Source organism: Pyrgilauda ruficollis, unplaced genomic scaffold (genome assembly GCF_017590135.1).
Source record: "Pyrgilauda ruficollis isolate IOZ18807 unplaced genomic scaffold, ASM1759013v1 scaffold17, whole genome shotgun sequence".
Classification (NCBI taxonomy): Eukaryota; Metazoa; Chordata; class Aves; order Passeriformes; family Passeridae; genus Pyrgilauda; species Pyrgilauda ruficollis.
In genome coordinates, this window is record NW_024515875.1 from 3909233 (window position 1) to 3926479 (window position 17247).

A 17247-nucleotide genomic window follows, 5' to 3' on the forward strand; every position below is an offset into this window, starting at 1 on the left:
TATATCCTATGGGAAGAGTAGGGAAATAGTATGTTTATACATATTTTTAAGGAGCAGTTAAGAAAACTTGCTCACAAAGCATTATCCTTCGAAGTCACGTAAGAATGCAAGGGAGGAAAAGTGTATCTTAGAAGATCGATTTTGTGTATCATGGCAAATCCAGAAATTATTTTGGAGAAAATTCTTTCTCCAACAACCAAATGCAGTGAAAGGTCAAGTGTGAGACTGTCAGGGAAAGGGAATTGTGGAAGAGCAGGTGGTGGGGGATTGATCCTGTGTTATCTTGCTCCTTAAATCTTCTGCTGCGGTGTTGGCTCTTGCCAGACAGTGTGTAAATCTCTCCAGATAACACACTTAACTCACCTGCCAGCACCATAAAACCAAGGTGCTGGCCCTCTGTGTCAGGGGTAGCTCTCAGGTGCTACGGTAGAGTGAATGGATGAATTTTTCGGGACTCTGATGTGCATCAGCTGAGGGAGCTGGGCGTGTTTGGTCTGGAGCAGCCTGAGAGGGGACCTGTCAATGTCCATCAGCATCTGAAGGGAGGGAGGCAACAGGATGGAGCCAGGCTCTGCTCAGTGGAGCCCAGCAACAGGACCAGAGGCCATGGGCAGAAACTGATTCCCAGGAGGCTCCAGCTGAACACGAGAAAGAGCTTTCTTCCCGTGCAGAACAGGGCACTAGAGCAGATTGCACGCACGGGGTGGCATACTGGCGGCACACCAGCCCCGTCAGAATGCCATTCTGTGCCGTGTGCCCCGAGCTGTCCCTGCTGGAGCAGGGCGGTGGGAGCAGAGCCCCGCCGTACGCCGCACCTGACCCAGCCCGCCGAGATTCCATGGACGCCGCAATCCCTGCCCACCAACCCCGCCGGGGCGCGCGGCCGGGGGCGGGGCCGGGGCAGCGGCCAATGGTGAGCCGCCGTGCCCCGTGAGGTCACCCCGGTTACATAAGGGCGGCGGTGCCAGCGCCGCTCCGGCCCTGCGGGCCTGGCCCCGCCGCCTGCCAGCCGAGAAGGAGCGCCGGCGGGGCGGCGCCGTGGGGGCCATGGCCGATGGCAACGCCGACTGGATGGGCTCGCTACCGCCCTCACTGCGCTCCCTGCCGCTCTCCAACCTCGCCATCCCGGGTAGGGCGGGACGGGGTGTGCGGGGCCGGGGCTGCCCGGGCGGTGGTGGGGGAGTCGCCTCGGCCGCGGCGTCGCGTCCCCCGTAATGAGGTGCTGGGGCTGAAAGGAGCCCTGTCCATCGCAGCAGAGAATGGCGGGCTTATCTCCCGTAAATACTGCTGTGAGACGCTGACCACTGACCCGCTGCTTTCACTGCCTGTAGAAAAGGCAGCTGTGACCTGAGCGTTTGCAGATGCTTTAAGTAAGAGTGAAGTCGGATGGGGAGAATGGCTTGGCTGCGTTCACCCAGCACCTGGAGGTTTATCAAATCAAATCTGGAGGTTTATGTGCTGAGGTGGGGCTCTGAGCAACCTGCTCTCGTGAGGAGTGTTCCTGCTCGTGTCAAAGGGCTTGGAACTATGTGATCTTCAGGCTCCCTCCCAACCCAGACCATTATATGGCATCTTTAAGGGTGTAAGAGTTCTTTTTCAAAATTTTTGAAGTAAAGATGTTTGTATTGTAGGTCAAACTTGATGTATCTAAGGCTGATTTGAAAGGTAAGGTAGCTTTTGCCATCAGAAGCCAGTTTTTCAACCACTGATACACCTAGAGCCAAATGTCACACTCAGCAGAGTGTTCTGCTGCTCGCAATGTGCAGGCTGCCTTTCCATGGAGAGGTGGGACAGCTCTCCACCTGTGGCTTCTGGTGGTGTACAGGGCCTCTTGTGTCATCTTCTAGTGATCCCAGCTGGTGTGTTCTTGCTTCCTCAGAAAGCATGTGGATGGCTGGCCAGAATCTTATTTCTAAGTCGTGCAGAGCATTTGGAATGTGGAGCCATTTCTGTCAGCATCGGGTTGGACAATGGCTGAGGAGTTTCCTGTGGGATGCTGGGTTGTAGGTAGCCAGAGCTGACATAAAAAATGGGATTTACAGTCCCAGAAACATTTTTTTTTTTTAACGGAGAAAATCATATGGACCTGAATATGGCCAGAACAAGAGCATACTGGAGACTCAAAACAGTTGGTTAAGTGTCTTCAACTTGACTGTTCACTGATCCCCAAGGAGAGATGTATCCTTGCACTTCTGAAATAGTAAATCTTTGCTGCTCCAAACTATAGCATAGTCAAGCTGCCTAATTCCCCCTATGACACACACACTCTCTTGTAATATAATAACTTTCCATAGTTTGTTCATGGCAGTGTCAGTATGACTAGCCCAAAACTTGCCACATCACAGTGTGCTGCTGTTTCTGCCCTTCTCTGAGAAGTTCATCCCAAGAGTCTCAGTAAGAAGCTTCCTGATTTTGATTAAATGATCAAAGTACTATGAAATCATCATCCCTGGAAAACAAAGCTTTAGAAATACAGCTGGTAGGCAGCCTTAACAAGGAGCAGCCCTGCTGGCCAAGCCCGTGGTTCAGCTTAAAGGGGAGACGGAAGGCATGGAGTGTTGTTTCCTGTGTTGATAACCTGCTGTAAGTGACTGAGTTGGTGCAGTAGTGTGACTGTCCTCATGTGCCAGGTTCCAGCACTTGGAGGTGATGAGGCCCTGAGCATCTTCTGGATAGGATGCCATCTTCCCATCCACCAACTGGCCAACTCTGCTCTCCTGACAGCGTAGCTGCTCCGTAAGAGCCCTGTGAGCTGCTTGACTTGGAGTTGGCTAAGCAGAGCCAAAATGGTTCTGAAAAGAAGAACCAGCAAGTGCTGTCCAGTTGAGAGCTGGCCACTAGGCTCTGACTGGATTGGGTGTTTCTTCTTTGTCTGCCTGACCTTGAGGTGAGCTGCTGAACTTGCTAATGCTATGATTTTCTTGTTTATTTGTTTATGGGCTGGTGTGGGCTGTGGACGTGTGTGCTGAGGAGTGGTGGAGACCTTGAGGCTGCATCCTCCTCCCAAACGGTATTCCTTTGGAGTTCTCATTAAAAGGATCATTGAATCATCTGAACTGGCCATGTGTTGGGCTGAAGCTCAAAGGGAAAAAATATAAGATGTATGTTCTGTTTCACCAAGCTTTATTTTCCCTCTCAATTTAGTTCACATCTACCAATGAATCAGGTGGTAACCACCAGAATAAAGTATCTGGATAAGTATAATGATGTTGAGTATGATTTGTAAATGCTGAATTTTCTGAAGAGACAAGTTATTTTATTACCTTGTTAGGCTATTTGATTGTAACAGCAACTCTCAAATATTTTTAGAGAGGCTGTTCAACTATCCAGACTGTTAGACTGGTGAGAACATTTGATGGAAGTTGTTCCACTATTCTTAAGTAACCAAGTATTCTTTTTGTATGTCTCTCTGTGAGGAACTGGTCTGGCAGACACTGGGTCTGTACAGGAGTTCCCCTGAAAAGCCAGTCTTAAGGGTTCTCTTTTTAAAGAACTTCTGTCATCTGTTTAGCCAAAACCAAATTACTCTTGAAATGCTACAAATTTTTCTTCAGACAGTATGTGAAGGTCCTAATTAATCTGGGTTTTTTTTTTTCTGGAAAAAATTTCTTCCTGTGACTTATTAAAATCTGTACCCTTGAGAGGGACTTAAGTGTGTCTGGTAAATGAGTCTGGTAAAATGTCTTCAACTTGACTTTTCACTGATCTCCAAGGAGAGATGTGAACGATAAATGAGTGCAGAACATGCCAAAGTTTTACTTCCAATGGAGAAAACTAGTCATAATGTTGATATAAATGGTTGTTGCTCTCTTTCCATGTTGTGAAAGTTTGCCTGCTTTTCCAGCAAAGATGCTAAAAGAGGGGAAAGTAACTAGAATGTAATAAAAATTTCTCTATAGCTTTCTCAGAAGAGAATGAACCCTTGGTCCACTCAGTTCTGAGTGGTCAAAAAAGAGGAGTTTAGGACTCTAAGCTGAAGGGTTTTTTCCTAGAAAGAGGGAAAAGTACTAGAATGTAATAAAGAATGTAATAAAAATTTCTCTATAGCTTTCTCAGAAGAGAATGAACCCTTGGTCCACTCAGTTCTGAGTGGTCAAAAAAGAGGAGTTTAGGACTCTAAGCTGAAGGGTTTTTTCCTTTTTGAGCATGTGGATCCAGTCAGGCTTTGAGATGGTAGAGACATGCTGTGTCTTTCTTGCATTCCCATTGCAGACAGCTGAGAATGTTGATAAATGAGAAATCATTGCTAAGTGACCTTAACCTTCAATGGCAATAAGTCCAGCCAGTGCCCAAAGGATTTCTTCTGTCTGGAAAGAAATGCAAACTACTCTGACATTGTGTCTGACATTTTTAGGTTGTCTTTAAGCTCTTGCATCCCATTGCACTGCCTGAAAGGGGCAGTGGGGGAAATCAGGGTAGCTCTTGTACAGAGAGAGGGAGTTTTCCTAAGAGGATTTGGTCTGTACTAGGATTTGTCTTTCTTAATGGGACTGCATTAAGAATATCTAAAGGATTCTTGTAGGTTTCTTAAAATATACTCATCTCTATAGTTGTAGATAATTGATTATCAATAGGATGTTTCTTATTTCTGTGTCATCTCCTTTTGCTGGACAAGTTAGTATGAACTATGTGCTTTTCATTAGTGATGAACTTTTAAGATGTTAATCTTCTAATAAGAAAATCTGGATTGTTAATGACCTGAATTCTGAGGACTTCTAGACTTTGAGAGGCACTTTTTCTTATCCTGTTTTTCCCTCAGTTTTGGCACACACAGGACATCTGATTTAAAAGAACATCAGTGGGATAGCCTTGAGTCGCTAGCACTTACATCCTGTGTTTTTGGAGCTTGGTTGCTGTTCTTCTGCCCATCTTGGCTGTGTAATGCCTGCTGTGCTGTGTCATGTGCAGTGGTTTGTAACGTGTGGGGAATGTACTTTGTCTAGTTAGCAAAGCTTGTGCTAAGAAGTTAAGCGTCACTACAGCTCAGGTGATTCTTTGGTCATAAGTGACCCTGTAATGCTTTTAAAGAAACAGGTGTGTTCTTTTGACCTTGCTTCTTCACTTCATGCTATGTTAAACATTTGTGTCTTGCAATATTCAACCTGTTATGTATTAATGTAAAGATCAATCCAGCTTATTCAGATCTATTTAAGCTTACTCACATCACCCTTGTCTGCCCTTGTGCTTTAATTTGTTGCTTCTTGGTTGGCCAGATGTTTGCAGAAAGTGTCATGAGCTGCTGCTTCTGACTAGTCCACAGCCTTGGAACCAGGGAGGCTTGCAGTATGCTGAGATGTTTGTATCCAAAATACCCCATGAGTTTCATCTTGTTTTTGAGTGATAGACAATGAACAGTTAATCTTCTATGTTGGAAGATCTCTGCACTTTACATGCTGTATAATCATATTTTTAATATTCCATGAAGGTAAATTTACAAGGGGTTGGTGACATGATGCTAATCCCTATGCCTCCGCAGTATTTGCAGGAAGTATTACGTGAATTCAAAAGATGTTACCAAATGCTACAGAATCATAGAATATGCTGAGCTGGAAGGGACCCACCGGATCATCAAGTCCAACTGGGCCCTGCACAGGACACCCCCAAGAGTCACACCCTGTGCCAAACACTGCTTGAACTTGGACAGGCTTGGTGCTGTGACCACTTCTCTGTTCCACTGTTCAGCCACCATATGGGTGAAGAACCTTTTCCCAAGATCCAGTGTAAGCCTCCCGACTCAGCTTTGTGCTGTTTCCTGAGTTCTGTCACTGGTCTTGAGAGTGAACAGCTATAGCTGGTATTTGTTGACATTGGAGGCTTGATAACATTCTGTTGATCAGTGTCATTTGTTTCAGCTCCACCATGGGTTACTTTGACTATCTGTGAGTAAGTAGCATGACAATAAATGCACTGGGAAGTTAGATTTTACTGCAAATGTGATGATAAAAGTCTGCTGTCTAACAGTCAGCACAAGGGCTTCAACAAGAAGTCATCCTGAACAGTGAAATACAATCTATTTAACATATAAATTGAACTGAAAAGTGAGCTGTTTAACATAAAATTAACTTGAGGAATTAGTATAAGCAAAAAAAAAGACGTTTAAAGGTATGAATGAAATTTAATCCACAGTTGCAATTACTGGGATAAAATTAAGAGGTCTAATAATTTTAAGTCTGGCATCTGGAAGATACCTATATAATATTATTCTAACTATAACACAGCTTTTGATAGTTAAATATCTGAGCATTTGATGGCGTGTGACTTCTTTCCTTGAAGCTGCCAGTCTTTGTCAGATGAAAGCAATGAAACAGAAATAAAGCTGACAGCTGATTAGCAGTCCCCTAATTTGTCTTTGAATGTGCAATCTCTTTCATGATTAAATTTAATGCTTGCTGCTTGGTGCTGCACATCTTCACCCAGTTAGAAGCAATTGGCAAATCGTGATCTCTTCATTGTATTGCCTGTGCCTGACTCGGTTTTGGGATGGGCTGAGCACCAGTCTGATGCCATGTCACTGGAGCAGCTCAGTAAGGTTTGCTGTCTGAATGCTAATCCGGTCTTGTGTACAGCGATTCCATGTCCTGAACATGTAGGAACATGCTTTTGAGGCAGTTCAGGCTGGACTTCTGGCCTCTCCTTACCTAAAGGACAATTAAGATAAATTTTCTTGGCTCATCTCTGCCTTTTGACTTCTCAGTGGGTGAGGTGGAGGTTATAAATACCTAGTTTTGTTAGTTGCTTTGTCCATAATCAATAGGTTTAAGGAATAGCTTTACTGAAGAGTGTGCTATTTATATTTAAGTTGTTAATAATCGTGTGAAATGTCTTGCTTCAATAATTCTTGAGGATGCTTTTTTTCCCCAAGAAAAGTACTCAGCATAATTTGCGGCAATGCCCATCATTTGTGTGGTGGGGAACAACAGATGGTGAGGGATTTTTTACACATGGAAAAGACTTTACAGTGTGTGTTGCTGTGAGAGTTTTGTGGTTCTTGCTCTGTCCAGGAACTGCCAGCCTTGCTGCTGTCGCTGGGCAATGTCCAAGCACCTTCACACATCCTTGTGTCAGACATGAATTGAGAATCTGCTTAGGCAGCTCTTACACTGAGCTCCTGACAAAATGGGGCTGGTCTGCTCCATTCTTGCCATGTAGGCTCTGCCTTTTGCCTTTGCAGTTTTACAGATTTGGGTTGGTTTAGGTTATGCTTTTTCAAAAAGAAGCCATGCTGTATCACATGTATCAGCAAGCAGCTTTGCTCCTGCCATAGCAACAGAATGGCAAGACTCTTTATGAGTTTAGGGATAGAGCAAAGGAGACCAGGGATTATTCTGACATCTTGATGCAATCAGCTTAGCACGTACTTAACATCACAGCTAAGCTATGTTAAAAGGCAGTGCCTGAGCTGGTAGTATATCACAGTGATCTTAAAGAATGGTCTGGTGGATGGTGTGGGTCTTCGCCTTGCTTTTTCTCCACAGCCCCACAAGTATCCAGTGCTGTTGCTGCAGGGTTTCAGTTTTTTGACAGAGTCAAAACATTGTGGGTCCAGGTTTGGCCTAGATATTGGTGACTGGCCTTTTTAAATGACCACTGAAGACCCAACTGGACTTGGGCTGTCTTTCCAGCCTCAGTATTGATCATAGAATGATTGACAACATTGGTGATGCTCCTCTGTCCTCCTTAGAAGGTGATGTGATACCAACAGTGAAAAGGAGGATATGTTTTGCAAATGCAATTAGTGTTCCTCTTGGTTATATCTAGGTATACAAATTGACTTCAGTGTAGGAGCAAAGCTCCATTTCCTAGGCTTTTGGGAAAAAATGGGGCAGGAGTTCATAGGATCTTCTCTAACTATAGAAGCATGTCACACATAGTTCAGTTTCCTGTTAAGGAGTGCAGTTTTTAAAGTATGTGTTGAAAAAGTTGCAATGTGGTGACTTGTTTGGGTTTTTTGTGGATTTTTTTTCTTTTTTGATACTGCTTTCTGGTGCTAGGCTATAAATAGAATTTGGTTTGTGGTAGTGCAGGGAGAAAATTTGCTCTTTGTATCCTTAAAAGTGCCTTGTAATTGTGAAACTATAAAGACTTTTGTAGCTGCAAAGTGAATTATCAGAATTAGGAGAATTAGTTGTTCTTTGGTTCAGATTTACTTAGACAACTCTGAGGTGACAACAGTATATTAGTGGCAAGATAAAATTCTTATTCCTTTGTAAGTCAGATTTATCAGTGTGAGGGAGCATAATGGTTCGAGTGACTCCTGTAGGTCTCAAGGATGCTGCACTGTCGTAGTTAATATGAAAATATTTCTTATGTCATTATGCTACAATGTTAAACCATCTTCTACAATGACCTAAACAGAAGAAAACAATAAAAATTTATAGAATTAAGAACTAGGAAAAAAAACTAACAAAAACCACAACCAAGTGAAAGGTTTCTTTGTGCAGAGCTACTAATTCCAAGGCGGAAGGCAAGTCCCTTGTGATTAAAGTCTACTTTCCAAATATTGTAGAAGCTTGAATGACTCATTCTGCTGTACAGGGAGGTAGATAAAACCCAAATATCTGTAAACTACAGTTTGTAGCATCATATGGCTTCTGAAATGTTTTCACTAGATGTTTGCTCCTGGATTTTGTTTGGGGTTGCATATATGGAGATGGGGGAAAAAATCTAGGTGTTGCTTCCAGCCACTTCGTGATGTAGTTTACTGGGACAGGTACTAAAAAGTTGCTTTAGATGGCATCTTTGGCACTTCTCCCTTCTGTCTAGAAGACTGAATGGCATGCCCTAACAGAGACCCACTTATACAAATGTTGTGAAGAATTCATGGAGAATTGGTCAGAATTAGTTTTAGTGTTCATTTGTAAAGCTTGAAAACTAATCTTCACACTACCTGTTCACTGGTTTTGAACTAGTTGAAATCCATGGAAACAGAGTGCATTCAAGGTTATTGAGAAGAGATGTTTAGTTTATGCACAGGCTGTTCTTTCATCTGGATTAAAAATGCCGACAAGATAATCCAATTAAGATCATAATCTTGTTGTAGCTCTGATCTTGCATCACAAAAAATGCATCAGTGTTCAAATGAGCACTGGTACAGGAATAAAAGCTTTGGATAAAGGAGTCTGTGAATGCCTCAAATGTTATTTTGAGATTGGACATGACAGATTGGGATTTCAAAGAGCTGCAGACTGAGGTAGAGGAGGAAACCTGAGAAAAGCATAGTCCTAGAAGCAGGGGCAAGCATGCAGGAATGTAAAACACAGGTGCTGGGTCACTGTACCCTGGGGCAGCTGGAAAATGCGCTCCTTGAGTGAAGACGCTTTCTCTACACTTCAGCACAGATAGCAGGTGGGGTTTGGCTTAATGGACAAACTCTCTCTCCTGTCTTGAAGACAAAGGGTAGCAAGGGCTGTTAGAGCTCCTAATAGTGTTTTTGCTGGCTGGAGCTTCACAAGGAAGGTGAGCCTGGAGCAGCTACAGCTTCTTGGCTAGATTGCTGGTACCTGGTGCAAATGATCACAAATCCTTGGTAAACCCCGGTCTGTGGTTGATCAGCTTCTGCCAGTCTTTGCTTTATGTTGTTCTGGTATGGTGCAGACCAAAATACACTGCCTTTTTACTCTTTGTTCTGTTGCTGACTTGGTTATGGTAGGGGTATTTCATTCACTCTGAAACTTTTATTTTGGAGCTTTGTTACTTCTCAGGTTTTTTTTCCTATTTACTACTGAATTTTCAATGGGAGGTTTTTCTAATAAGCAAAAATTTTATATTGGAGATAGTTTCTCTGCGAAGGTTGTGTTACAGGAGCTTTTTTGGATGTGCATTATTTTCCCAATATGCAGTTGGGACTGATGATTTTGATTGTTGGTTATACTTTTTTGATTAATTTTCTGTTCACCATGCCTTTGGTCACTCAAAAGCATGCCAGGTAAAAGACATGTTCATGAATTTGTTTGACATGAACTTGGTATCCATCCACACTGTGACTGGTGGTGTGTTCAATTGTTCCACGTCTGAGTCCAGCCAGTCATTGCCCACTGTTGGAACTACTACTCATTTATCTGCCATCTCGGGGCTGAAGTGAGATGTGCTGGTAAGGCATGTGCAGGTGCAGATGCCTCAGTCCATTAAGTGACTAAAGACACCTGTTCCAAGATGTTTGGCGTGTAAGGTTACAGTTGGATATACCTGGTGGAAATAAAAACTCCGATTTCTAAAATTATTCTGGAGTCTCATCCTAGATCAGTCATGTACCAGGCTCTGGGAAAGCTTTGGGGGTTGATTTGTAGTTTGTGAAGGAAGGTTAGTAGGAGGTTTCCCTTCACCACAAATGTTTGTTTTCTGGTGTTCAGAGAGCATTGAAATTGGGAGTGTATGAAAGAAAGCAGTTCAAATTGAAGACCTTATGCTTAAGTCTTGTTATACTGTCCGGGAAAAGTAAGGTGTAAAGGATAGTCTGAAAGACTCAGACATGAGCATAATGCTTCTGCACCCCTGTCACACTTGTAGGACTTTGTTCAGTTTTTGGGGCCCATGGGTACATGTGTTACGGGATAGTCACTTTTTCTGAAATCAATTTTTCTCGGCTTTTTTCTAGGATCACATGATTCTTTCAGCTACTGGGTTGATGACAAATCTCCAGTGGGACCAGACCAAGCAACAGCCATCAAACGTTTGGCCAGAATTTCCTTGGTTAGAAAGATCATGAAGAAATGGTCAGTGACTCAAAATTTGACTTTCAAAGAGCAGTTGGAAGGCGGGATCCGCTACTTTGATCTTCGTGTATCTTCCAAACCTGGGGAAATAGGACAAGAGATTTACTTCATACATGGCTTGTTTGGCATCAAAGTATGGGATGGGCTGAAGGAGATGAATAGTTTTCTTGAGCAGCACCCCAAGGAAGTAATCTTCTTGGATTTCAATCATTTCTATGCCATGGATGACAGCCATCACCACTTCTTGATCAACAGGATCCACTCAGCATTTGAATCCAAACTTTGTTGTGTTGAATGTGTAGAATATGTGACGCTACTGTACATGTGGGAGAAGAAACACCAGGTAAGGAATGGATGTTTGATGTTTTTTTCAGACGCAAAATGTTAAGATTTTAAAGAGACAAGCCAGGTATAGCTCCCACTCTCAGATATAGGACCAAGGATGCTGCTGATGGTCAAGTTAAAGCCCACTAGGGCCTCCTCTATGTAGTGTGCATGTTTTCCTTCATTTACATGCCGCTGTGTATCCCCTCATCTGTGGTGTGGCCAGTCTGTCCTGCTCCGAAGCACATTTGTTAAATAATCAAACTAAAGTGTCCTTGGAGCCTTGTGCTCCTTACAGAGGGTTTTCTGGAAGGGCACGTAATGCAGACTTGTGTTGCTGAGGATTTTATTAACTGTTGTCTTTCTAGCCAGTGTGAAGCATATAAGCTTTAGCATGACTAAGGTATGGACTGAATTTCTTACCTCCTTTGCAGCCATCCAGATCTGCAGAAGTGAGGTTAATGCCTCTTCTCTGTGGCAGCTGCTCCCATAGGTTTACAAAATCTGAGAACAGAAAAGGGTTTCAGCAGCAGCACATAATTCTTGAACTGGAAATGAGGCCTTGAGGAATTGTTCTGAACTGGTGCTATCAATGTTGGGCTTCAAGAATAATCTTCTGTGAGTGTGGGTGCTTGTAGAAAATGTTCCCTCTTTGTGCTGTAGAGAAGCACCTTACAAGGTAAAAAATACTAACTTTGGATTTCACGGTTTTGCTGACAGCAGGACTGGCTTTGGTTTCTCATGCAGCAAGTGTGAGCATGATGGCAGTATGTTTGTCATGTGTCAATCAGCCCAGCAAGCTTTGCCCTCTTAGAAGGAGGTATTCAGAAGATGGCAAGGCTGCTAAAATGTACCTTCAAGTACAGATATAGTATTTTCTGGCATTAAGAAGTTGCAATGCTTTTAAGGTGAGCTCTTTAAATGACAGAGGCAACTTTGTCATTTTAAGCTGATGACCCATAAAGCCTAAAGCAATCCTATCCTCAAAGCTGAACAAAATGATCTCAATCTCCTTTGGCTATAGTGCAACAAATAAACTGACACTCATGACTCAAGAGCAACCTTTTTGCTTGGTCCTCTTCGCTGCTATGCTAGGTGCAACAGTACTGTATGAACAGAAACCAATGCAGCAGCCTGTGTAAATAAAAACATAATACTTGTGACTTGTTTTGGTTTTGTTTTGTTTTTTTTTTCTTTTTTTTTTTTTGTTCTCTTAGGTTCTCATATTTTACCACCACCCTTTGTATCAGGAATATCCCTTCCTGTGGCCAGGTAATAAAATGCCAGCACCATGGGCTAATACAACTAATGTGCACAAACTGCTCCAGTTCCTGGAGACCACTCTTGGGGAACGAAGTCGTTATGGGACTTTCCATGTATCTCAAGCAATTCTCACACCTCAAGTGAAAACGATTGCACGGCATCTGATTCGTGGTCTGAAGAACACACTTGTTCATAGGTAAGGACTTGTCTTGATTGTCTCAGTTCTTTACCTAACATGTCTCGTGTTGAAAGAGGCACCGAGCAAGAGAGAAACTAGGAAGTGTTTGCTTAGGCTTGCTGAAAGCATTCCATTTTGCTCAGTACTGTTGTTCATGAGAGATATTTACAGTTATTGAAAATACTTAGTGCAGGTAATAAAGGAACAGGATATATGTGTTTCCTGGTAATCTGAACTTTTGGAATGTGATATGATTTTGTAAAATGTAGTATGGATGTGTGGCTTCAAACCAGTAATTCATTTCAAACTGGCTGAAGTTGTATTTAAGCAGGGGTGGAAAAAGCTTGTGCCACAGAGGAAAATTGCTTCTGGACTTAGTTTTGCATTTGTCCATACAAATGTCTCAGTAATTTCACTAACGGCCAGAGATGTATGACCTAGGGCAGTATTTCACCTTGTTTTTTAAGGGGGCTGGGGGGAGGTTTTTCAAAAATTAGGTTGACCATTTGACTTTTTTAAATACCACTGACCATTGTACAATTAGTTTCCCTGTGAGTAAGGTCACTGTAAGAGGGTTTTGCTTTGATTAGCACAGAGTGCCAGTGATTTTTAATAGCATTAACAGCATGACCAGGATAGTTTTTATGGAATTACCACCTTGTAGCCTGTTTGCTAAAAATTACCAGAACTGTAAAAGTCCTCTTGGATATTAGGAAGAAATCTTTACTCTGAGGGTGGTGGGGCCCTGGTACAGGTTGCCTGGAGAATTTGTGGATGCTCCATTCCCTGGAAGTGTTCAAGGCCGCGTTGGGTCAGGCTCTGAGCAGCCTGGTCTCGTGGAAGGCGTCCCTGCAAACCGTTTGCACGGGCTGTTGGAATGCGACGATATTTAAGGTCCTTTACAACCCAGGCCACTCAGTGATTCTGTGAATAAGAAAATGGCAGGTTAGGTATAAATCTCGGCATTTTCAGTGCCGTTCGTGTTCAGAGGCGTGAGTCCGGCCCGGGCCCCGTGGGCTCGGTGTCGGGGCCGCGGCCGTGCCGGCCCGCTCGGCAGCAGGCGGCGCTGAGAGCCTGCGAGCGCCGCGGCCGGCGGGGCCCCCGCGCCAGCGCCGGGCGGAATTCCTGCGCCAAAGCTGCCAGAGGATCGTTGCATTTCCTGGAATGGGCGAGCAACTCTGTTTCGAGGGACTCCTGGCACACATCTGTGCTCTCAGCCACTGTTAGCGGGAAGCCTGCCTTCAGTCCAGCCCTTTGCCTCATCCTCACCACTTGTTTACCACTAAACAGAAAGTTGCAGAAAGGTGCTGCTGTTTGCATAGGTGTGATTGCTTGTGTGCATTTGCACAACCTAGCTGATATGCAAATCTGTCCTTGCAGTTTTATGTAGATGACTGCCTTATTGTATGGAAATTTTGCCCTGGAATTGAATATTTAAATGTTCTCAGCTCTTGCTAAAGGAGACTTGCAACAAGTCACACTTAGCTGCCTGAAGTCTGGTGTCTCCCTTGGCAGTAGTTATGCCTTCACTCATAGTTCTTGATACGTTTTTTTTATTGTCCTGATTCATCAGGAGTGAGGTGGCTTTAAGTTTTTTGGGTTTGCTTTTTTCTCTTCATCATCCTGTTAGCTAATTTGCTGGCCTACCATCTTCTCAAATAATATATATATGTTACAGCACTAACCTAAAAATGCTAACATATTTAGCCATTTTTGTCTAACTACTGAAAAGCATGGTGTTTCATGTTAGAGTGCAAGAAAGCTGATGCAGACTCCTGACTTGCACTGTTGTCCAAGAAATACTTGAAATTTCTCCCCATGGTAGAATTTCTAACAATGTTTAACTCAGTTCCTGACACTCCTCTCCTTTTTGCAGTTACAGTGATGTATAGCAGTATGTTCAGCCCCAATGGAGCTGGCAGCTTCATTCTAGGTTTGGTTTCCTTGACCCCATTCCTCTGCGTGTGTCTGGAGGCTGGAGAGAGTTTGGGAGAAATGCAGTTCTGCTGCCTCCAACAACTTTTTTCCTGCCTGCTCTGAGGGCAGAGGGGGGAAGGGAGCATCTTGGGCCAGGTCTGCTGTGAAACTGAGCATTTGACTTAACGTGTACTTGGGTGTAAACAATCCACGGTGGAGAAAATTGTAGTGTAGTGTTAAATCCTGAAGCACAGACTACCTAGTGAATATAGAGGGGTTTTGTATGCCTGCTAGTTGGGATTGATGACTGACCAATATCTCTGTTTGATAGCTAATGATCATGTGCTGTGTCAAGCACTCATCAGCCAATTGCGTTTAGGGTGACAGCCCTGTCACAAATATGACATAATATATTTTGTAAACAGCGTGTTGTGTTTGAAATGAGTGGAGTATGTATAGAAAAGTGCCTCTTTTAAAATGTTTAATTTTCTTTATTTCAATTTCTTTAGGAACCTGCCCATGATTTTGAATTGGGTGAAAGCACAGAAGCCTGGTGTTATGGGTGTTAACATAATTACATCAGACTTTGTGGAGCTGGTTGATTTTGCTGCTACAGTTATTGCATTGAATGACCTTCTTTTGGAAGAGGACGAATCTGCAACTTAAATCCTGATTGCTGTGTTCCACATGTGCTCCTCAGTGGACATCTTTGAACTATGCTTAATGTTTTACTTGTCAAGTGAAACCTATTGTAATCTCTCTTTATGAAAAAAAGTTTCCTAGAGGAAACGTGGTTAAACGTCACGTACAGCCAGGTCCTTGAGTTGTGTGGACCTGAGTGAGCCGAGTGCTGTGTGCGTGCTGCTGTGTCCGTGTGTCTGTGCGTGCGTGCTCTGTTTGGCTGAGCTGTGCACACATCTGCTGCTGGCAGGGGCTGGCCTCTGGAGCAGATGTACCCCATTGTGGCATGCATCTCCTTGGTGACTGTACTCCCAGCGCCCCTGTGTGTGCATCCTGCCTGCTTCCCATGGCCAGGGCTCACTCCAGGCATCACTGCTGATCCCATGACAGTGTGACCAGGCTGGCCAGGTGACATTGTTCTTGGGCCACCTCTGGCATAACTGGGCTCAGCTGGAGGCTGCTGCTCTGTTCATTATGCTGTTTAAGACACTACCTCTGACTTACTTGAAGAGACAATACTGCTGTTGTTCAGGAGGAAGGTGTTAACACTGTGTTAAAATATCCAAACTGTCCTTTGGGCCTGAGAGGTGAAGGCTTGGCACAGTCTTTCTTCTCGACCTCTTTATTTTACTTTATTCAATAAATTAGTTGCAACTGTGCTTAAGTGTATTTCTTTTGGCATTAATTTGAAGAATATTTCAGTCTTCAAATTTTGAGGATTATGACTCAAGTCTGAATTCCTGTTTCCTGTGACATATAGGGAACATTCATTTTGCTGAATTCCTGGGACATTTAGGAAACTACAGCATAACCTTTCTCTTTTACCTGTTGGTCACTTGGGGTTTTTTAATCCATCAAATTTCCTTTGGGGAAAGTCTGTCACCCAGGCAGCCCTTCTCTGCAAGGAGGTGGGCCAGGTAGGGGCTTGCTTGATATTCAGAGAACTGGAGCTGACTTGGACTGCTCAAAGCCCAAATATTGGATCACTGTGATTTGTGATAGGACAGTGAATTCTGCAGTCAGACCTGAAAACTGTGCTTTTAGAGAGCCACACCTATTCAGGGAGAAATTTCTCCAGTCTTCACCTGCTTGTGACAAAGCAATAGTCACACAAGCACAGGCAGGTGTTAGTACTGCTTCTTTCTTTAGTCACACTTTTGTGCTGGTTCACAATGAAATGTGACCATGTACGTTTGGGCCAATGCAATCGTATGTTGGTACTTATCAGCAGCTAATTTACTAGCTGGTAGTATCCTATGGTCTGATTTATCATCACTGTTTTTTTAAAAAGCACAACAGGGACTGATAGCAGATACTTCTCTGCTCAGTCGTCTTCCTGAAGAAACTATTGTGCACTGATTATTCACTGATAATGAATTTGCATTTATCTCTAAGCTTATTTATTATAGAATGGATTGTCTATATTCATATTTAATTCAAAGGAAAAATTCATCTCCAGATGTATTATTTCTTTCATTGTTTTATCCTGTATCTGCCATCGTAGTCTGACAGCTATGAAAAATCCCAGCTTTCTTTGCTTGTCGTAACTCAGGAGAAATGTAAAGGTTTGCAAACCTTCCATGTGAACCTTGGCCGAGTTCAGAGCAGACTGTAATTTGATTTATCTGTTGTTTGCATGGCTTTCATTAGAGTTCCTTGAATTTTTTAACTGAATTGTTTCTCAGAGGGAGTTGGGGTTGGGGGAAGTGCTCACTCACTGTCTCTCTCTTTTCCACTTGTGTCTCAGTGATAGGGGACAAGTCATAAAAATCAGGGTTTGGGAACTATGTTCAAATTTCTAGTTTAATACTTCATTTTAAAACCATAGCAGAAGGTTTTTATTTGGTTTGGTAATTTTTTTCTTGTTGGTGAAACCATCAGAACCTGTTTTGAACAGTTCTGTTCAGTCTGAAAGTTTGTTTAAAATACCTGGATTTTCCTTATCTGAATTTTATGTTTACTTTACAACTGCTTTACACATGGCCCCAGCTGAAACTCCATGTGGATTTGGTTTCATTGGTTTTCTTCTGCAAATTGTCTTGGTGCTCAGAGCTCAGCTGGATGTTAACACCAAGGCTGCGGCTTGGTCCCTGTATGGGCCATTCATTTAAGAGCTGGATTCATGACCCTTACAGATTCCTTCCAACCCAGAATATTCTGTGATTCTCTAAC

General features: G+C 43.3%; 1 protein-coding gene across 1 annotated transcript; it reads left to right on the forward strand.

The window, feature by feature from the left end:
* Positions 1–974: 974 nt before the first annotated feature.
* On the forward strand, positions 975–15067 carry PLCXD2 (phosphatidylinositol specific phospholipase C X domain containing 2). Its single transcript, XM_041464071.1, has 4 exons — positions 975–1129; positions 10595–11055; positions 12254–12495; positions 14904–15067. Exons 1-4 carry the CDS (start codon positions 1048–1050, stop codon positions 15058–15060), a joined length of 942 nt encoding a protein of 313 aa, XP_041320005.1. The 5' UTR covers positions 975–1047; the 3' UTR covers positions 15061–15067.
* Positions 15068–17247: the final 2180 nt, after the last annotated feature.